The 21,860-nt window shown below is 45.1% G+C and overlaps 2 protein-coding genes across 7 annotated transcripts; both read right to left on the bottom strand.

The window, feature by feature from the left end:
* Positions 1 to 889: 889 nt before the first annotated feature.
* Positions 890 to 15,446, bottom strand: RNASEH1 (ribonuclease H1). 6 transcript variants are annotated; one of them, XM_043510292.1, is made up of 9 exons: positions 15,315 to 15,446; positions 14,473 to 14,541; positions 13,884 to 14,005; positions 10,401 to 10,595; positions 9,424 to 9,523; positions 8,816 to 8,870; positions 7,816 to 7,900; positions 6,157 to 6,281; positions 890 to 1,351 (listed from the first exon to the last, which is right to left on the bottom strand). In XM_043510292.1, exons 2-9 carry the CDS (start codon positions 14,520 to 14,522, stop codon positions 1,265 to 1,267), a joined length of 819 nt encoding a protein of 272 aa, XP_043366227.1. In that variant the 5' UTR covers positions 14,523 to 14,541; positions 15,315 to 15,446; the 3' UTR covers positions 890 to 1,264. The 6 variants fall into 6 exon arrangements, with proteins under 6 accessions (XP_043366227.1, XP_043366229.1, XP_038251183.1 ...); XM_043510294.1 differs by having other exon boundaries at positions 14,473 to 14,545; positions 15,316 to 15,383; XM_038395255.2 differs by lacking the exon at positions 15,315 to 15,446 and adding an exon at positions 14,654 to 14,739.
* Positions 15,447 to 21,028: 5,582 nt separating this feature from the next.
* LOC119853472 (40S ribosomal protein S10-like) lies at positions 21,029 to 21,571 on the bottom strand. The gene has a single exon (XM_038396577.2). The coding sequence runs from the start codon at positions 21,549 to 21,551 to the stop codon at positions 21,054 to 21,056; it is 498 nt and encodes a 165-aa protein (XP_038252505.1). The 5' UTR covers positions 21,552 to 21,571; the 3' UTR covers positions 21,029 to 21,053.
* Positions 21,572 to 21,860: the final 289 nt, after the last annotated feature.

Below are 21,860 nucleotides of genomic sequence, written 5' to 3'. Positions count from 1 at the left end.
CAGTGGGAACACAAATGTGGCACAGGAACAAATTTGCAAAAGCAGGCAAAAAAGCAGGAATTAAGTAGTATGTTACATGATATGGTTATATGTAGAGAAGACTCTGACCAGCATGAAAGTCACCAGAATGCACATGGATTTGAGTGTGAAACAATCACTCTCAGTGAACAGGTGTAAAACAATGTAATAGTCAACATGGCAGTTTTCAGTATGAAGTCACTCAGGAGCCCATTTTGTGATGGCAATAACTGACAAGGGGCCAGTTAGAGGCTGCTTCAGGAAGAAGCTGGAAGCAAAGTCTACAGGGGACTTGAAATTCAAGTGGCTGGAAAAGGAAGCCTGTCTAACACTTCCCTGCAACCTAGTTTGTTGATTGTTACCTCTGTAAGTGTGGATGAACAAATACTTTACAGTAGCTTATCTGGATACTATTTAGGGATGTAAAAGGTTAACCAGTAAGCATTAGGCTTACCGTTATCTGGGCCTTAACCGTTTATCCCGGCGGCCGGCTGGAGTGGGGCCACCTAGAGCCCAGCCCCTGCCCGCCTGAGCGACTTAGGTTAATGGTTAACCGGTTAAATGGTATAATTTTGATCATTTAACCAGTTAACTTTTTTAACCGATATTTACATCCCTAATACTCTTACAAGCTAACACACAAACAAACACTTATTAGCATTTGAGAAGGTTCAGTGGGGGAAGTTATGTTTTATAGGATTATGCAGTTCAAATAATTGCCATTGCACTTTGCTATTTTCTACACTATTTGCTTAAAAACATACTAACAAACTTTTCAAGTTTAAATTTATTTCAATACTCTTGGTAAAGAGAAAACGTCTATCATTCACATTGCAACGTATTTCCCTTCATAAACTTTTTGAAACAATTATACTTTGCAAAACCTAAAGTTTTCATCTCAGTTATGGAACATCTAAAAAAATTCTTATCAGGTACTGTGGCAAATGGAACTAAAAAACACCTTACTTTTACCAATATCTGAATGTTCAGTAAGCCTCTACCAACAAAGCAGCGATTAACCAATTAACCTGAACACTCTTAAAAAAAAGTAGGTGTGTTTATACAGGACAGCATATATTTAAAATTTTTAAACCAGAAATAAGATAAGGATAGTTACAACAAAAAGTTTAAATTAAACTTATTTTGAACATTCCAACAGGAAGTTTTCACACTGAAAGAAGGTATGTCTTATGGCTTAAACAGTCTTTAGTTAGCAAGAACAAAGTTTTCTAGTCTCGATAGCATGCTAGGAGTTTTGTTTTCCAGCTCCTTCTCTTGCAAGTCTATCAGCCACTTCATTTCCTGTAAAGCCAGCATGACCAGGAACATGCATCTGTTGAGAGATAAGTCTACAGTTATTTGACTCAACACACTACCAAGATTCAATAGTCAAGAGACCACACCAAATACACGAGATCTGATCACCTGGTCAGTCTTTATTAATCCCAAGTATAACAGCACCTTTCTAGAGCATTAAGTGATTGCTTCTGCATATAGCAGGCTTCTCACAACTAGGATTCTTTTAACTGGTTCGCAAAAAGAAAAGGAGTACTTGTGGCACCTTAAAGACTAACAAATTTATTAGAGCATAAGCTTTCGTGAGCTACAGCTCACTTCAGCTCACGAAAGCTTATGCTCTAATAAATTTGTTAGTCTTTAAGGTGCCACAAGTACTCCTTTTCTTTTTGCGAATACAGACTAACACGGCTGCTACTCTGAAACCTTTAACTGGTTCCTATCTCAGAGTCAGAGCCTAATTTTATTTATTAAAATGTAGGTAAGCTTCAATAAGCAGATACCCTCTGAGTGCCCACTCCATACATTATGAATGCAAAAAATAATTTAAAAAATATATATACAATTAATATGCACTAGCAATTATAAACCCAAACTTTTCCAACCCGTAGTCATTTCCCTCCCCAGAAGTTTGAAGGTGCAGGAACAAGATGGGCTCTGCATTACGTCCAGAAGGTTACACGCACATTCTGGCAGTAGAAGCAAGAGGAAAAAAAGTTTTAAAATTAAGGACTCATTTAGGGCTTTCCTGGATAAAGTCAACACCCTGAACACCATCCTTAAATCCTGGAAGACTGGCTTCACATGCTGCTGACATGAAACCCTTCTTAAACAAGTTAAAAGCAGTATTCTGTACTAGCTTCATTTTTCCAGTGGTCTCAAACAGAGCATGTGCAGCAACATGTGGCGGTCTCACCCTGAGGTGACAAAGGCAGATTGTTGCTCTGAGGTCTAGACTAGAAGTAAATGTTACTACACCAGTTGCAGATGAACTCAGTGCTCCAGGAACAGCCCAGGATTTATTAGCTCAAATAAGTCATTTACTTCTTTACATATGGCAGTCTCACTTGAAGGCGGTAATATAAGCTCTGCCACCATTTCTGGCCATATCCCAAACCCAGCAACATTCTCAACTCTCACTTAAGTTCCAAGTTCATGAAATGCAGCACTATCTGGTTTTCAGACTAGCACAGGACACTCCTCTTATTGTTGTGATTTGTTTTGTTAAAATCTGAACAGTTCCACCAATTCTATTCCCAATGCAGCACTACTGGAGAGGGAGTGTAGAGGGGAAACCTATAAAGCCAGGACTCCCTCCCTGAAGTGCCAGAATACAGTGCTCCAGCCACTGTCAAATGGATTTTCTGCTGTATTTGGAGGTTTGCTTTGTTTAGAGCCAGGGGGAAGTTACATAAAAGACAACAGATTTAAATTTTAGTTCAGTAAAGTTGTTTGCTTAACTGCAACCTGGAGATTACATTTCTACTAGTGAGACAAGGTGGAGGAGACAATATCTAGTTAGCCTTTGACATCTGAACAGAATACATCAGTGAAGTACAATAAGGGAAGGAACTTCCTTTAGGAAAATCCCCCAAGAGACGTATAAGTTTCCACTTATGCCCACTCTATTGTTGTAGGGATTACTTAATGGTACATTTCCTTCGATTCTGTTTCACTAGCCATAAAGGCAATGGTGCAGAGATTTGTTTCCGAATTAGGTATCTCTGGAAGGTTACAGGCAAATTTAGAATAATTAGAAACGTGGCTATGGGGACAGTATGTTGTTCTCAATGCTGCATTATTTGCTACTAGAAAAGTTAAAGGTTTCAGACTGAATTTAAAATACTATCACTAGTTACTCAGTAAAAGCTACTGTATCCTACTTCTATGTTTGAGATAGAGTTCTTCCCAAACTGAGAGCTAACATGGGTATTCTAAGGACTGCCATATTCATGCTTCTAATATTATTGGAAAAGCCTTGAATATACCACAGAAAATCTGAGTTAGACAGTTTGTTTGGCACCCTGCTGGCAACTGACCAGTTCTGCTAAAGTAAAAGTTTACTGTATCAACTTACACACCGCTGAAGACTAATTTAAGAATCTTATCTTAAATTTTTGACCTTCAGCCCTAAACCTCCTCTGTTAGTTTCTCATGTATTCTTGTTTGATCCGAGCTTGCTCCCTTTTCTGGAAATCCCTAGAGCTTTAACAGTGTGGGGCTTTTCTTGGGAGGCAATATAGCGATCAAATGTTTAAGTATATTGTTGGATAGGATCTGTAGATCCTTTTGGGTATTTCTTAAATGTATACGTGGTAACCATCTTACTGACTTATTTTTGGATGGAGCTAATAATTTTACCTTGTACTTTTTCTGGATTCATGGTAGCTTTACATTTACTAAAATTCCTTATGATGCTCTTATTTGTGAAAATGTGTAAAATATTTTTGAGGCAAAAGAACCTAAGTTAGTAGCGCTTATTCAGTAACACTTAACACCAAAATTACTCACCAGGGTGGATAAAAACCAATTAAAAAAAATCCGATTTTTTTGATAAAATGCTTTTTGAGGAAAAAAAAATCTAAAAATAGTTTTAATTAAGATATATTATAGCTCAAAGATATCTCATCATGTAAGAGGGATTATAAATTCTAATTCTATAGTATGAGGCAATATATTCATGTAATGTTTAAGAAAAGTTTTGGAAAGGAGTTCCAATAGTTCATGGATTAGGGACCCAATCTTATGGGGTTCCAGGGGCTTCCGTACAGATTATTTAGGTTAATCTTTCTATTTACCCAATAGGACGCAGTGCTCAGTCTAGAAGATAGCATCAGAGATGCTCAGTTTTGCAGTTCTCAAACTGTGGATTTGTGTCTCCAGAGATAACATGCTTATTAACAGCAAAAATGTTTTAAAATAAATATTAGTTTAATAAATTAGTTTATTAATAAAATAAATAAATAAATAAATAAAATATTTAGAAGTGAGAAATAACAGATCCCTATTGTCCCTCTGCAAATGTGTGTACAGAGTCAATCCTTTACCACCCTCTAAAAGTGCAAAGTTTCAAAAAGTTCAATGAATAGAAGACTGTTGGGGTCAGAATAGAACTGGACAAGGAGAAGTCTGGAGATAAAATGTGAGAACAGAGGGACAGGCAATAGAAACAAAAGTGAACCTGTTTGAGCAGCATATTCCAGAAGTCTTGAGGTCTTTCTGAACATAGCCTTCATTGATCTGAAATCTACCATACCATTCTCTCACTGGAAAGTAAAACCTATAATGGCAGCAGGCCGTAAAAGAGACCCAGTTTGGGAATATTTTAATGAAGTTCCTCTACCTGTGGGTAAGACAGGCATGTGTGCAAAATGCAAAACAAAGAAATGCAAGGCCCAGTTGCTCCCTTCCTTCTCAGGAGGAAACTGCATTGAAGATGATGAAAGGAACATGCCTGAACATGCAGGATCTTCAGGTTGGTAAACTTTTTATTTCATACTTCTTTCTCAAGGACTGTCAGTCTTCCTTCTGGACTACTCTTGAATTCTCATGTTTGAGCAAAAAATATAGTTGTTACTCTATGCTACTACCATTTCAGTAAGTTGTGATAAAAAAAATAAACTGCCTATTTCAGCTAATCTTTTTTCAATTTCACCTTTAAAGTAGTACCGAGCGTCAGTGAATGCAATGAGTAAATACTAAATGAGCAATACTAAATGAGCAGTATGGTAATAATTAAATAACTGCATTGACTTATTTTGTTTAGGAGAATCCATCCTCAACCTACAGGATTTTGAAGACTATCTACCTTCAAGATCACCATCATTTTCTATAGTTTCAGAGTTATCTGCCAATGATAGTGTTTCAGTCACATCATGTATGTCACATAGCCACTGTATATAACCTGTGGCAAAAAGGAAAAAAAAAAAAAAATCTCCATCATCCAGAAACAACCATAGATAAATTTGTGATAAGAACCAGCAGATTACAAAAAAAAAAAAAAAAAAAGGTAACTGATGAAAAAATTGCCTGGTTTGTTTATGCAATAAACTCTCCTTTCTGTATGATTGAGAACCCACACTTCATTAACATGGTTCAGTCATTAATGCCAGGATACAGACCACCCTACAGAGCAGATGTCACAGGCAAATTGCTGGATAAAATGTATGAAAGAAAAATTGAGCAGTGTGTAAAAGGTCTAGAGTCAGGGTGGACAAACTTTTTGGCCCAAGGGCCACATCTGGGTATGGAAATTGTATGGCGGGCCATGAATGCTCACAAAATTGGGGGTTGGGGTGGGATGAAGGCTCCAGCTAGGGTGTAGGAGGGTGCTCCAGGCTGGGACTGAGGGATGTGGAGGGAAGGATGAAGGGGGATCAGGGCTGGGGAAGGGGGTTGGGGTACAGGAGGGGGTCAGAGGTGCAGGCTCCAGGCAGTGCTTACCTCAAGCAGCTCCTAGAAGCAGCGGCATGTACCCACTCCAGCTTCTATGCAGAGACGTGGCCTGGTGACTCTGTGTGCTGCTCTGCCCCTGCTGCTCCCATGGGCTACGGTTCCCGTCCAATGGGAACTGTACGGGCAGCGTGCAAAGCCCCTTCGCTGGCCCTACGCATAGGCGTTGGGAGCCGTGTGTAGTGGGGCAAGCCCCCGAACACACTCCCTGGCTGGAGTGGGTCAAGTCCCGGACCCTGCTCCCTGGCGGGAACTTGAGGGCTGGATTAAAACGTCTGGAGGGCCGGATGCAGCCCCCGGGCTGTAGTTTGCCCACCACGGTCTAGAGGGTAAAATTGTTAACCTGAATTTTGATGGGTGAATTTAAATCAAATCCACCCTGTTACTCACCCACTGAATTTCCATTCCCTCTGAAAGCTTATCAAGTCTTTCAAAGTCTTCTTTATTTATTACATCTTTTCCTGTGCTTGTTCTCCAGCCGTTACTTTTCCAGTTGTCTACCCAACTTGTTATACCTATGGAAAAACAAATTAACATTTTATTGGAAGACTAACTTGTAATTGGAAACTGTAACTAACTGGATATATTTTTAAAATTCAGCAGGAATGTAAATAACTTGTGGCTACTGCATAGGAAGACAGTGAGAAAACAGGACAGCTCCTGCATCTCTTCTTCCACCCAAGCATCCCCCTTTCCCTGTCCAGTAGCTCCTTGGCCTCTTCAGGGTGTGGGCATCACCCCTTAGAGGAGGTAGCAGATTACTTCCAGCTCATTTGCCCTCTGAGCTGCTGGCTCATGCTTTGGGGGGAAAAACAGAAAGATGAAAGTTTTCTCACCCTCCTCCCCCATGCAAAAATCATATAAAGTCATTCTTCTGCCAAGAGCCTCTCATATTTTGGAAAGTATAGATAAAAAACCAATTACACAAAGAATCTCATTCAATTATCTGATCAACAAGGAAGCCTGACTTGATACTGTGCCCAAATCATTAAGGACATACATTTAAGTGCTTTCAAGACAAAGTTGTATCAACATCATCCCAAAGCCAGCAGTTAACATTCACATTTTACAATGGGAAAAACTGAGGCAGACAAATTGACTTGCCAAAGACAAAGTGATTGTTAATTTATTAGCTCTCAGGAATTCCCATCAAGAGCTTGTGCTCAGACAACAAAAAATTAAAAAGGACTCTGGGATCTAGTCTGTTAGACGTGACCAGCAAAGAACAAGATGCAATTGTGCCTTTTACTTCTTTATGATGTATAAAAGATCTAAATGTTTTTTCTCCATCTGCTTTCATGTTAGAAATTCTGGATATTCCTATACTCTGAAATTATAAATCACAAAGAACTGAAAGCTGAGTAACTGAGGGGAAAAAGGGTTAGGTCTATTAGAGAACACATTAAAGCCACTGCCTACTACTTATAGGAGGTCTTGTAAAAAATTCAACATCCTAACCCCTAAGGTGAAACCTCACAATATACATTGGGAGACAGCGCCCTCCAGCAGTCTTCCATTTAAACCAGGGAAGGATAGACTTGAACAACATTTATAGAGGTAAAAACAAGCAGAACAATCTTGAAGTGTTTCAGGTTCTGTTTTTGTATCAAAGCAAAAAAAAAAAAAAAAGGGGGGGGGGGGGAGAGAACAGCCATTTTCCTAATACTACTTGCTGGCCACTTTTCAGATATACAGCCTACATTTATAGGGTTTGGTATTAAAATTAATACACCATTTTGTATATTGCACCCTTTGCTTCTGCCAGAATATTTTTTATTATAGAGGTTCAGTATCCAATATTTTAAAATATTTCCTACATTACTTGCTAAACCAGGTATCCTGTCTATTCCAGAGTTTGATACAAAAACAGTGGATATGATTTTGGCAAGCTATGGAGGATGTTCTTTTCCCTGCTGTTACTGGGAATTGAAATGAGTTATGCAAAATGCCTTCACACACCAATTTTACAGAAACAGATTTGTAGGGCTTATACAGTGAAGGTATGTGTTCTACATTCAATACACAGCAGAGCTGAAATAGTTAACTTACCATTTATAGTGAACTTGCTATCTGTGTAAATAACCAGTTTCTTGATGTTTTGACTCTTTGCTTGCTCTATTGCTTTGCAGGCTGCCTAAAGGATGTGTTTCAATCATAATTCAGAAGATTGTGAACAAAAAAATACATACAGAAGAAATACAACTAGAGAATTTAGTGTGAAGACACACAAAAATTGCAGGAACATATCAGAAGTCCCACAGTCTAGAAGTCTGTCAGAGACAGGATACAACGTGCCTCAGTGGAAGACAGAGAAGCCAATTATGGAATAACTAGTCCACAGAAAAAACTTCTTAATCCTGCCAGCTAACCCCTTCAACCGTGAGGGTTTATATCCTGGCTATTTTCCTCTAATAGAACTGTGGATGTTCTGATTATCCACATAAATGTCTAATGCTGTTTTGAATCCTAAGCTCTTGACATCAGTGATATTTTGTTGTTTAAAAGGTTAGTTAAAAAGTATTTCCTTGTATCATTTCTGAATGTCCTTTCAATTTCATTGGATTTTCCTTTTCTTTCGAATAGGAGCACCATTTTATCTTCATTACACTGATATTGTTCTGTAGACCTCCACCATGCCCACTATTGTTCATTTCGTATCTAAAACTGAACAGTCCTAATGTTATCTTTCACATAAAAGTCTTGCCATCATTTGTCTCTGAACTCCTCTCTACTTCTGAGCTATCTTCCTTGAGACGGATAAATAGAACTAAATACAAATATATTTGAGGTAGAAACCCAAGAAACAGAATAAGCCAATGGGAGTTCCAGAAAGCAACTCTGCCAACTCCTATGCAGAAATACTGTTAGCAGAATCAGCAGCTTCCTTTTTGACTTGTATCATTGCTAAATCCCTCACAGCAGAGCCCTACTAAAACTAAATTGAATGTGAAAATATCTAGGAGCTTCTGCAGCTAATTAAGTTGTGTGGCATCATAGTGCTCGATTCTTTTCCACAAGTATAAAACAATTTTAAAACTCCACAACTTACATGTATTTCAGCTCTTTGATTCGTCTGCCGTCCAGAAAGCCTATCACTAGTATTTCTGTTTAAAAGCAACACAAAATACATCAGTGGTTCACACTACTGCGGAAGTGTATAGCCACAGATTGGGGCATAACTAAAATCTCACCTTCAGGGGGACTAAAATTTTTAAATGGCAAACAATCTGAATTTTGGGCATGCTCGGCCCTGTTCCTACTGCACGTTGAGAACAAATCAGTCAATTTAATATAATTACATGTAAACTTGTGAAACCACTTAATGAGAGCCTAAATTAAACCTTCCCCAAGATATTAGCCTGGGCAAATGCAAGGTGAGTCTTGTTATATTTTGCCTACATTTCTAACCTCTACAGGCACCTTTATTTCTGCATTCAGTGATGGCTGTGATTCAATATTCCAATTTAATAACTGAGTTTATTCTTTCTAGCTCATTATTTATCTAATTTGGTGAAAGTCTCAGTCAAGTAACTGCATTTTGCATTCTGAACTCGCTGAATTTAAAGGCCATACAATTTAAGTGTTGAATTACACAAGACCAATATTAGTAAGATTTTGTACAGCAAATGATTTAACTATGATCTCAAAATTACTTACAAAGGGTGGCCTGGTCCCCAATAGACTCCTACTCCAGCACGTGCCTTACGACGCCCATTACTTGAGCAGCAGCCATCTGTATAAACAACTACAGAGTCACCTGCAAGAGATGGATACATGCAACCTATTTAAAAAGTCACAAAACAATTTTCAGTTGTTCAAAGGCATAAGCCTCTTTGAAATACATAAAATTGTTTGTTAACGTATTTCCTCTAATAATGCTCTAGCAACTTCTACACACAGAAGTTGTATATCATTTGCACTGCTGTAGAATCTCTAAAATAATTTTAGCCCCACCTTTTTCACAAGAGCTTAAATTTTTGCCAACCCTGAAGAAGATTCTTGTGTGGAAGAGCTTCATGCCCTCAACTCCAGGTCCCATCTCATTTTTCTAAGATGGCCATCAGCCGCAATGAAAAGTTAAAGTACATGTTTAAATGTGTTCACGCAAGTGTATTTACTCAGGGTTCTGACATGGTTCTGTATCAGTTAAAACATTATTTCAACCTGTCTACAGTCGCCAAATCAAGCTATGTAATAATGGCTAGTCTTGTATACTCAAAATATGCTTGACCATAAGATTACTTAAATTATTGCTCTGAAGGCACTCTAAACATTACCATTAGAAAGCCAGATTGTAATGCTTGCATTCAGATATCCAGTTCTCTCGCGCAAAACAATAAAAGGTTCTTCAATGCCCTACCTGGATCACCCATTAGGGAGGACTAGGGGCTAGAAGAGGCAACATTCCAGGCATACCGTAAAGGTTAGATCTACACTGTTAAACCAAGCAGCAAGAGTTGAGGGCTTCTCACAGAAAAAAACATGCCAAAGCTTCACACTAGAGAATTTCAACTTGAACCAGGTTTTGGCTGTTAGCGAGAGAAGTAACTTTAGGGAGCTGTTAAATACTCTGTTTAAAATACTTTATATTCATGCAATGTACTTCAATAAATTGTAGTCCCAAAGAGACTTACCCATATATGAGAATTTATCTTTGCTCACTGAAGGTGCCGAGTATGTCTCATTGTATTTTACATGTTTTTTGTTAGGTTCTTCCTCAGAAGACTGCTCATATGGTCTCTTGCATGTGCTGTAACTTGGGCTTGCTGTTTCCAGTTCATTCCAGTAACTGTCACTCTTTTGCGTTAAACTAGATATGCCACTGGTAACTTAGGAAAAAATCATTATACACAAATATATATATAAAAAAAAAGTTAAGTTACAATATGCATGCCTAATTGTAGTAGTATTAGTAGTTTAACAAATAACTTCTAGGGAAGACATTCTGGCGGAAGTACCATGTTAAATTTCACACCATACCTTTAATCCCCAACAATTTCTTTTTTAAAGAGGGAACACAAATAACGTAGAAGTCATCATTAACGCTATGTTAAATTTCAGCATTAAGGTTCATAAATTAACGTAGCCATGTTGCACACATGTAGTATTTCTATATTGTGTATAGCTGAACATAGCTTCATGTTTAATGTTAGAAATTTGCTTTTGTGTTTCCTGGATATTTTTATCTGTGGCAATATTTTTAAACAGGAGTAAATATATTAAAATAAAATTGATAATTGGAAATGAAAAATCCAGCAGTAGCATAATGAAATAAACTTAAGAGGAGTTCAATACTAAGACTGAGTATTAAATTTGCACAGAAATAATACTCACATAACTAATCCAAAGCCATCTTTTGATTTTTCCCTTATCCTGTATATTTTATTAGATACTGAGGATAGATGAGGCTCAGAGCAGATTTTCAGAAGCACTCAGCATTGCCTTAACTCTGCTACCATTAAAAGCCAGTGCTGGGCCCTTTTTGAAACTGCCACCCTGTGACAGAGTGCTAGGCAACAGCAGATGAACTACCACTCTGGTCACTGTATCTCCAATTAGCTGCCTGGAAGTAAACTGATTATGACAGTGTGACTAATGGACAGATTGGGGATGGGCTGCAGAGAGCTATAGGCTAATAAACTCATTAGCTCAGAAGGTAGATAAGCACAGGGGGAGAGAAACAGTGTCTCAGAGTTAGTCCCAAGAGAGATTTCCCACTTTTCCTATCCTTAACTAGGGGATTAAAGATGATATACTGTTGTAAATAAGATGCTGCAAAGGTGAGGGAGAACACCATAAATAAACCACACGTGTTTACAATCAGAGAGTCTCCAGTGCTCTTGTAGCAGTGGAAGAAGAGCAGAGGACATGCTTGTTAAACACCCCTTCAACTATAACATTAGGGAAAATTTATGGAAATATTTAGTTAACTTCATGATAAAAGAAGTTTGTCTGACAGTAATTCATCAGTCCCTCTGTGCAACAGCAACTGATTTACATTCAATTATAACAGTGGTCCCCAAACTTTTTGTCACATCCCTCCCTTACCAGTAATGGAATCTATCTGTCCCCCGCCCCCCCCCCGCCACAGTTGGAAGCTGGACCAGTGCTGGGGTGGCACTTCTTCCCCACCCCCCGGATGGCAGGCCCGGGCCCCACTATGCCCCCTGAACTTTCCTCCATGCCCCCCCCTACGGAGGCATGCCCCACAGTTTGAGGGCCTCTGAGTTATAGGATGCAAAATATAATATATACCACACAACATGGTATAGTTTTCAAAGATGCTGAGCAGGGAGGAAGTTGTGGGGGTTCCTGCATCTCAGAAAAATCAGACTATCATATCCTACTTTTACCTGCTGTTGCTTTGGAAGCAATACCCATTAGTTCCAGAACAGCCTTCCAATTGTGGTGAGGACAAGAAACCTAGCTTGGTTTTTAAGATGAAGCTTTGGTGTGCTGAGACCACTGCTTCTCATGGCGACCTATACTGTCTCATTGTTTACTTGTACTCCCCATCTACCGGTACGATTCTGTCTCTTGTCAGATACTAAAAGTATGTCCACAGTACTGAAGCTCAACTACAATGCTGCAGCTGTGCCACTGTAGTGCCATAGCATAGGTGCTTCCTACATCGAGATCCCATCAACATAGCTAATCCACTTCTCAGAGATGGTACCTAGAGCAATGGAAGAATTGTGCAGCTGACCTAGATCTACACAGGGGGTTAGATTGACCTAAGTACATGACTCCAGGTGTGAAATTTTTCACAGCCCTCAGGGATGTAGCTAGGTCAACCCAATTTTTAAGTGCAGACCAGGCCTTAGGCTTTGTCTACACTACACTTCTGTTGGTCAGAGTTGTGAAAAAAAACCAGCATACCCTGGACGGGCATAAATTTCACTGACAAAAGTGCTAGTGTGGGCAGCTCCTGACAAGATAGCTAATGCCGTTCGTTGGAGGTGGTTTAATTATGCTGGCAGAAGAGCAGTTACACGGGAGACCTTACAGCAGTACAGCACAGCTGCCAACTTTCATGCAGTAAATAAGCACCCCAACTTTCACAATAAGACAAAAGACAAGGCCCATACAAGCCAATCCCTAAGAATCCCAACACTCTTTGTGATTAGATCCATCCAAAAAACTTCAAAAACAGACTCCAATGAGAGACTGCTGAATTGGAATTAATTTGCAAACTGGATACAATTAATTAGGCTTGAATAGAGACTGGGAGTGGATGGATCATTTCACAAAGTAAACTACTTCCTCATGTTTATTCCCCCCTTCCATCCCCCACTGTTCCTCAGATGTTCTTGTCAACTGCTGGAAATGGCCCACCTTGATCATCACTACAAAAGGTCCCCTCCCCCCACTCTCCTGCTGGTAATAGCTCACCTTAAGTGATCACTCCCCTTACAATAAAAAGAAGAGTATTACTTGTGGCACCTTAGAGACTAACATGAAGTGAGCTGTAGTTCACGAAAGCTTGTGCTCAAATAAATTTGTTAGTCTCCAAGGCGCCACAAGTACTCCTTTTCTTTTTGGAACACAGACTAACACGGCTGCTACTCTGAAACCTGCGCACCCCTGACTCTCGCTCCCTCCCTTGCCCCTGCTTGCCTGGAGCAGATTTTAAAAAGAGCAACAAGCTACGGCATCCGACGAAGTGAGCTGTAGCTCACGAAAGCTTATGCTCTAATAAATTGGTTAGTCTCTAAGGTGCCACAAGTCCTCCTTTTCTTTAAGCTACGGCAAGGAACATGCCAAACAAACAAGCTAAAAACTAGCCAACAAGCAACTCACAAGCCAGTTAGGCCAAAAACAAGCCCAATTTGGGCTTTTTTTTGGGGAGGGGGGGGGAGGTTTGGCATGTCTGCAGTACAGCTGTGCTGCTGTAAGGTTCGTAGTGGAGACCTAACCTTAGAGCGTAAGTTGCTTGGAGCAAGAGCTGTCACCATCGCAATAGGCATAATTCCAACAAGAAATACACATGGAGATCTGTGATGGGGTTGCCAGCAGGCCCCGGACTGGATACCCCTGGCCGTCCTGCCAAACGTATGTTCCTGTACAGACGCTGCCCCCTGGCAGGGAAGGGTGGGCGGGGCTCGCTGCGGCACTACCTGCTGAATGGGGTGAGGATTGCCGCGCCTCGCTGCCCACAAAGGACAAAGCCTCTGCCTCGCTGGCGAATTTCTTGAAACTGGCGGCCGGGTACCTGTTCACCTGCTCTCGGCACTCCTCCCTGCAACACAGCAGCGACAGGCGGGCCGTCAGCACGGAGCCAGGCGGCCGCAGGGATGGGACAGGACCCCGCGGGCTCCTCCTCCTACGCCGGGCCGACGGGGAAGCCTGGGCTCCCTGGCCGCGCAGGCGACACGGCGCCCCGACCTGAGGGGCTGAAGGAGCCAGCCCGGCAAGGCCTAGGGAGGGATAGCTCTAGCTCACTGGTTTGAGCATTGGCTTGCTAAACCCAGGGTTGTGAGTTCAATCCTTGAGGGGGCCATTTGGGGCAAAAATTGGGGATTGGTCCTGCTTTGAGCAGGGGGTTGGACTAGATGATCTCCTGAGGTCCCTTCCAACCCTGATATTCTGTGATTCTGTGATTCTAGTAGGAGGGGAGGGGGGAGGGGTCCAGCCTTGCCCCGTACGGGGAGGAGGCGGCCCCAGCCGGCCGGGGAGCGGGGACCACCCGGAAGCAGCCACCCTCACCAGGTCTGATAGACTCCGATCCTCCTGCCTCTGCGCACCGCGTAGAACATGCTGCTCCCGTCGCCGCCGCTGCGGGGGACAAAACAAGGGTGAATAAGCGCCGCGAGCAGTCGCCGCAACATGGCGGCGGTACCGCCGCCCGGCCCGGCCCTCAGCCTCGAACCCGTTGCCGCCCACCAACCTGCCTCCCACACAGATGCTTTTGCCCTACGGCGGCCCCGCTCGCCACCGCCTACTGCGCAGGCACAAAGCACAGCCACAGTCGTTCCCCCCCCCTCCTTTGCGCAGGCGCAACCTAGCAGCTGCGCTCCACCAGCGCAGGCGCAATGCCGAGGTCTCGCATCAGGCTCACTTGGCCTGCCTATTGCGCAGGCGCCGCCCCATTCCTTCGTCCAGCGTCTCCTACCGCGCAAGGACCCCGACTGCGCAGGCGCATTGCTCAGCCTTCTTCGGAGCGCCTTCCTTTCCTCCTAGGACTCGCGAGGACCAGCCAGGGCTGGGAGACAAGGGGCGGGCGGCTCGTTACAGGTCCCGCGCGGGACCAAACTGACAGGACATGCGTTTTCATTAAAGCGGTTCTGGTGGAAGCGGGTCGCCTCAAATGCAGGCTGGAGCCGATACGTCTCCATGCGCCAGACCCCTCCCCCCCCCAGCACAGGCCACGTGGCCGACCCCCTCGGTCGCACCCAGCTTTCCGAACCAGTAGGGCAACGCGTGTTTCGGCTCGCGCCCGCCCCTGAGCGGCCTGAAGTCCCTGGGCCGGGGCCGGGGCCGGGGCCGGGGCCAGGTGAGGCGGCTCCGCCTTCACCTGCCCGGCCATTCAGTCGGTCCCCGCGCCTAACCTCGCCTCTTCCTGGGCTTCGCTATCCCTTACCTAGGCCTGGCGCATGGGCAGCAGCCGGGCTGCTCCTGCCTTCCCGTCTCGGGCGTGCTGCTGCGGGGCGGAGGGAGGCGCGAAGAACCGTCTCGTTGCCCCCCAGGGGTGCAGGGGGAGCAGAGCTGCGACTCTTTCGCTTTCGGCCCCTAGACGGGCTGCGGTGCCGGCGGGGGTAGCGCAAGGGAGAGAGTTTTGCAGCGGCTCTGCTCCGGAGGGGGCAAAAGGGGGCGAGCGCCGCGACCAATCGGAGCCTCAGCGGGGGCTTCCCCCCGGCGGGCCCAACGTTGAACTGGGGCGCCGGGGCCTGGGCGGGATCGACTCATGGCGCCGAGTGGCTTTGGCGCAGCAGGTGCAGAATCTCTTGACAAAGTGGTTTGCCCGGGGGTGACGGCCAAGTCTGTGCCGATGGGGCTTCCATTTGAATAGCGCTCGGTCATGGTTAAAGGTTTCTCCATTGTTAGGCCTGCGTGGCCCCTTATCACCCCCTTCGGATTTCATCCCAAGAGGGAGGTAAAAAGACAGTCAACGCACAATGACCATCCTTACAGTCAAAAATGGAGATTGCAGCTTAATAAAGATACATACAGAGAGGTCAAAATCCCACGCAAAATCCATAAATGGTACATAGACTGATTCCTTAAATTGTCACACGTGGGTTCCACCTTCATTACAAACTGTGCCTCTTGCATTTTACTTCCCTAGCTGGAAGGAAACCTGGAAACCTCTCTGTGCATATTTGGCCAGACAAAGATGAAAGTAGGAGTTCCTGGCCCCAGTCTGGAAATCCAGGGGCAGCAATAAGTTTAGTAAAATACAAAGACTATGGACCACTTTGACATCAATTTTGCCTTCAAATGGGAGGGAGTGATTTTAGGTTTCACCAGATCCTTAATATGCTTGCCAATCAGCATTACCATTTTCTTACCCAAATTAAGATATGTATATCTTTGATGGGCATTGGGGTGAAAGAATAATTGATTTGGTCTGAGTCCCATGAAAATATAACAACTATGGCATTTTTTTACTTCTGACAATTTATTGGTGATGCTCTGCATTATACCCATTACGAAAATGGCTGCTTTTGGTATTTTCACCCAAGGCTTATTTATATTTATTTTCATTAAAATATTAACGTTCTCAAGGTTTTTACTGAGATTCTCAGCATTTTTTACTCTTTGGATTTGCAGCATATTGTGCGTGACTGCCCTTGCTTAGTTTTTCCTTTAATTAAAGGCTTGCTATAGCAGAAGGTTTTCACATTCATTTTATTTATATTCTCTTTTGGGCAACAGATAATAAAAGAGCGAACAGCAATAAATGAAGGGGAGAGAAAAGACTGCCTGTTAAATTCATCTCATTAATTCTTGGGTTGAACAGACAGGTCCATAAATTCAATTTACATGCAAGGACTGATCAGTAACTCTTCTACTGTCATGACCAACATACTGAGCTCAGATTCAAAGACAGAGAAAAATGACTTTGAGGTCCATTGAATGCCATCCACATTCACCTTTGTTCCTCTCTGTCAATAACACTGAAGCTGCAGGTAATCAAATCATTCCATAACTTTTGCTTCATCTACATGGATTTTTTTCTGAAATATTCCTAGCATTGCTGTAGCGCTGCAGTGACAGAAACAATGGGAGTACTAATGTCGACAGCAACTGGCATTTTTACTACTGTACTTTGTCCTCTAGCACTGCTGCGTAAGAAGTAAAAATGCCAGTGGCTGGTTTACACCAGCTTTCCCATGGTTGTCATACCACTGGTGGATTTGTGGAGATTTTCAGAAGAAGCTCAGTGTTGATGACGCAATCCAGAGAAGGCATTCCAGGTGACATAACTCACATTATTTGCATTAAGTGACAGGACTCACAGAGAAGTATAATAGGAATCATTTAGTCCCCATCTACACCAGAACATATGACAAAATCAGGGGAGATACAGCTGTGTCGGTCCCAGGATATTAGAGAGAGAGAGTGGATGAAGTAATATCTTTCATTGGACCAACTTCTGTTGGCAGCGGTTCTCAGACATCATTGCACCACAACCCCCTTCTGACAACAAAGATTACTACATGACCCCCGGTTGGGGGGAACCAAAACCTGAGCCAGAATGCCGCCTTCAGCCCCAGGACGGGGGGCTCAGGTTTTGACTTCAGCCCCAGGCCCCAGCAAGTCTAATGCCAGGCCTGGAGATCCCATTAAAATGGGGTCATGACCCACTTTGGATTCCTGAGCCACAGTTTGAGAACTGCTGGGTAAGAGAAACAAGCTTTTGAGCCACTCTACCTTGAATGATCCCTTAGAATGCGGTTCTCAACCTTTTTCTTTCTGAGTCCCCCCAAACATAGGCACCGACTCTGTGGGTGCTCTGGGGCTGGAGCACCCAGGGGAAAAATTGGTGGGTATTCTGCACCCACCAGCAGCCAAGCTCCCCTCCCTGCCCCCTCCCTCACCTCAGCTCACCTCCGCCTCCTCCCCTGAGCACGCCATGTCCCCGCTTCTCCTCCCAGCGCTTGCCGCCGCAAATCAGCTGTTTCGCAGTGTAACAAGCTCTGGGAGGGAGGTGGGAGGAGCGGGAACGCTGCGCGCTCAGGGGAAGAGGTGGGACCAGGGCAGGGATTTTGGAGAAGGGGTTGGAATGGAGGCAGGGAAGGGGCGGAGTTGGGGCAGGGACTTTGGGGAAGGGGTTGGACTGGGAACAAGGTGCAGAATGGGGGTCGGGCGCCTATGTCCCCAAACATGCTAGAAAAACTCCATGGCCCTGTGGCAGGGGGTGTCCGGGTTCCAGCCACCGGGCGGGGAGGGGAGCAGTGGCGCTGGAACACTTTTACTAGTGGGGGTGCTGAAAACCAACCCCTTCTCCCGCCCCTCGAGAGTAGGGTCTGGGAGCAGGGCCGTGTCTATGGGAGTGGGGGAACCGGATAGAGGTAAGGGGGTCGAGGCTGGGAGTGGGCGTCAGGCCAGCAGCTGGGACCCCGCGTTGGGGGCCAGAAGCAGAACCCCAGGCGTGGGACTGGGACCCTGCATGCAGGACCGGGAGCAGAGCCCCACGTAAAACCTGGGGGTGCTGCAGCACCCCCACTCCCCAGGCCCCACATCTATGGAGGGGGTTGGGGAGCTTGGGGCTTTAGCCCTGTGGAGCGCCAGACATGGGGGTGCCCTCCATAGGTGTAGTTTGACTTCTATTTTGGGAGGCCAGCTCTGCACAACAGGGCCCAGGGAGGGATCGCCACCTCTACCCTCTGACTCACCTCAACAGGCCATTTAGCTTGTCGGGGCGGGTGGGGGGCTGCACAACCAAAAATTACAACTGAAAAGGAGAAACTCAGCTCAAAAAGTTTAAAAATCACTCAGAATGCAGGCAGGGCATAGCTAGGGGCTGTGAGCAAGCAGGGGCGGGTAGCTCAGGATGCAGGGAGGGGGTAGCAAGGGACTGTGTAGGCGGGGAGTAGCTCAGCATGCAGGGAGGGGGAGCTAGGGGCTGTGTGCAGTTGTGGGGGTACCTCAGGGTGCAAGGAGAGGGGTTGCTAGGGGCTGTGGGCAGGCGGGGAAGGTAGCTCAGGGTGCAGGGAGAGGGGTAGCTAAAGGCTGTGTGCGGGTAGCTCAGGTGCAGGAAGGCATAGCTAGGGCAGTGGTTCTCAGCCAGAGGTCCGGGGCTCCCTGCGGAGCCACGAGCAGGTTTCAGGGGGTCCGTAAAGCAGGGCCAGCATTAGACTCGCTGGGGCCCAGAGCAGAAAGCCAAAGCCACACCGTACAGGGCTGAAGCCCTGAGCCCTGTCACCTGTAGCTGAAGTCGAAGCCTGAGCAACGTAGTTTTGTGGGGGCCTCTGTGTCATGGGGCCTCAGGCAATTGCCATGCTTGACACCCCTTAATGTCAGCCCTGTCTTTTATATGCAGAAAACCAGTTGTGGCACAGGTGGGTCATGGAGTTTTTATAACATGTTGTGGGGACCTCAGAAAGAAAATGGTTGAGAACCCCTGAACTAGAGGGTGTGTGCAGGCATGGGGGTAGTTCAGGGTGCAGGGAGTGGGGTAGCTCAGCATGCAGGGAGAGGAGTAGCTAAGGGCTGTGTGCAGGTAGCTCAGGATACAGGAACGGGGTAGCTAGGGGCCGGGGGACCCCCTCCTGCCAGCCCTGGAGCCGGTTCTCGCCACCAGGCAGCTCTTATCTGCTGCACAAGCAGTTAAAGGGGCCTGGGAACTGAGGAGCTGCTGCATCCCTTGAGCCTGGAGCACCAGCAGCAGACAGGGGAGGTGGATGACTGCTCCATGGCACCAGCAGCAGCTGCCCTGCAATGCCTGGCTCCAGCTTCTGGCCTTTGACCTGGCTGCGAGACGGGGTCCTGGGAAAGTGGGAGAGAGGAGGCAAGGGGGAGGTGCGGAGCTGTCCCTGGGACTGCCTGCTCTGGTTAGGGCTCTGCAGTTTGGGGGACAATGCCCCCCATGTGCCCCTCCAACTCCGCCCATGGGTTCAGGGCTTCTTCCCCACAGGGCACCGCAGCTCGCGGACCCCCTGAAACTGGCTCACAGCTCTCCAGGGAGCTGCTGACCCATGGTTGAGAACCACTGCCTTAGAATATGTGCTAACTACTTATGCTAAACAGAGGGATTAGGGGTTTGTGGGGCCCTTGGCCAGAGCAAATGGGGGCCTCTCCCCACCCCTTCTGCCTGCAGTCCTCCCACTGTTCCCCTGCCCCACTCCGTGCTCCTACTGGGAAATGCCGTTGGGGAACAGGGGCTTGCTCTGCTCCTGTTAGGATATAGATATTCAAACCTGTCTGCAAAGGCCTATACTTTAAGAATTTAGGTATATGTTTGTCATTTAGCTAGTTATAGAGGTACAAAAGAAAGAATCAAAATCACTGTCTAACTGTATAAGGTCTTTTCTCACTGTGACAGTCTGAGCCCCCCCCCCTTTTATTTTTTGAGATTTTTCACCTATTTTATTAAGATAATGTTGAAGTAAAAAGAAAACGGTACAGAGTTTTAGGCATAGAAGTTTCTGGTTATCAGGGAATAAGGTACAAATTATCAAGGGGTGCGAAGTTCAGTTTAGGAGCGGGTGGCGTAAGGAATACATAATCTGCAATCTCCCCGATTGGGGGTAAAAGTTTAACAGGTCAAAGTACAGACATTGAGATATGGGGGTATGTTGTCCATATAATAGCTATGTTCAGGTGTGGAGTATAATGAGCAGATTCGATGATGAGGATGGATCTACCCTCATTTGGTGGGATTTAATGTTCAGTGAGTTTATGGTTCCAGTTCATACGGTCCAATGAAAAAAAAAAGTCTCTCAGTCCCTTTCCCATGGTTGATGCACGATGTTGTACCGGCTCACACCTCCTGGTACTGTCGATGGCCGGTGATGTGTTCGATGTAGATGTCCCTGGACCATCGGATTGTGTCTGAGACCATGAGGCGCCACATGAGCCGTGCGTACCGTTGACCGATCCCGCAGGTCCACAGCACACGCTTGTTGCAGGGGTCCCAAGCGCCCAGGGCTCCGACAATCAGGGCATTCATCTGCACCTCGTAGCCCTTCGCTCTCAGGGTGTCAGCCATGGGGGCGTATTTTTCCAGCTTACGAGCTCGGGATTTGCGGAAGGTCGGGGTCCTGTTCTCAAAGGAGACCGTGATGTCGATGAGGATGATCTTTTTCTGGTCCTCTTATACACAAAAACTTGACCAGAGAATTCTACTGAGGAGGCTGACCACGTCCACAACCGAATCCACCTCTAAATTGGAATTCAGTAGCTGCTCCCGCACCAGCCTTAGCCTTTTTGTCAGCACCAAATGGAGCGGTACTGCGTCTGTAGGTATCTCTGTCAGCATCTCCCCGAGTAAGACGAGCAGGGCGTTCACCTTCCAGACCTTTGGGCTGCGGTCTGCCAGTCTCAGGGTGGCTACGGCGCAGGGTGGCAGGCACAATCTCAGGGGGTAGATGAAGATAATCACGCAAATACTGGATACCCTCGTTGTTCAGATACCAGTAAAAGTGCCTCCAAGCAAACTGCTCCTTCATGTAGCCACGCGATTTCAGTGACTGCATGGCTTTCATGACATGGCGGTTGGGCACATTCTTGTCTGCCAGCTCTGGGTGTTTAGGCATGTGAACATCTTTCTTGGCCACCATCACTCCCTCCTTAAAAAGGAGTTCGTAGATGGCAATCCGGTTCTTCTTGGGGATCAACATCGTCGTGCTAGCAATAAGCCCTGTTCTTAGGCTAAGATCTCTGGATAAGCAGCAGAGGCAGCCATAAACTGGGAAGCAACCAGTCACATCCTTACATTCCAAACTAGTCACATTGAAATCAGGTGCTATTGGGCTATTAGGAATACAATCCTGTCATGATAATGCCTATCGCCTCCAGAGAAAGGGAAGTGCCTAGAAGATATAAAAGGAAACTTAGTTTGATAGCATCCTGTCTGGCAAGAACTCACTTATCAATAGCTGGGATGTGAAATCCTCATTTCTTTGTTGTTCTATTACTGTAGTCCCCCT

The sequence above is a fragment of the Dermochelys coriacea genome, chromosome 3 (assembly GCF_009764565.3).
Source record: "Dermochelys coriacea isolate rDerCor1 chromosome 3, rDerCor1.pri.v4, whole genome shotgun sequence".
Taxonomy (NCBI): Eukaryota; Metazoa; Chordata; order Testudines; family Dermochelyidae; genus Dermochelys; species Dermochelys coriacea.
Note: the sequence above shows the minus strand (reverse complement) of the source record. Positions and strands in the feature narration are given on the sequence as shown.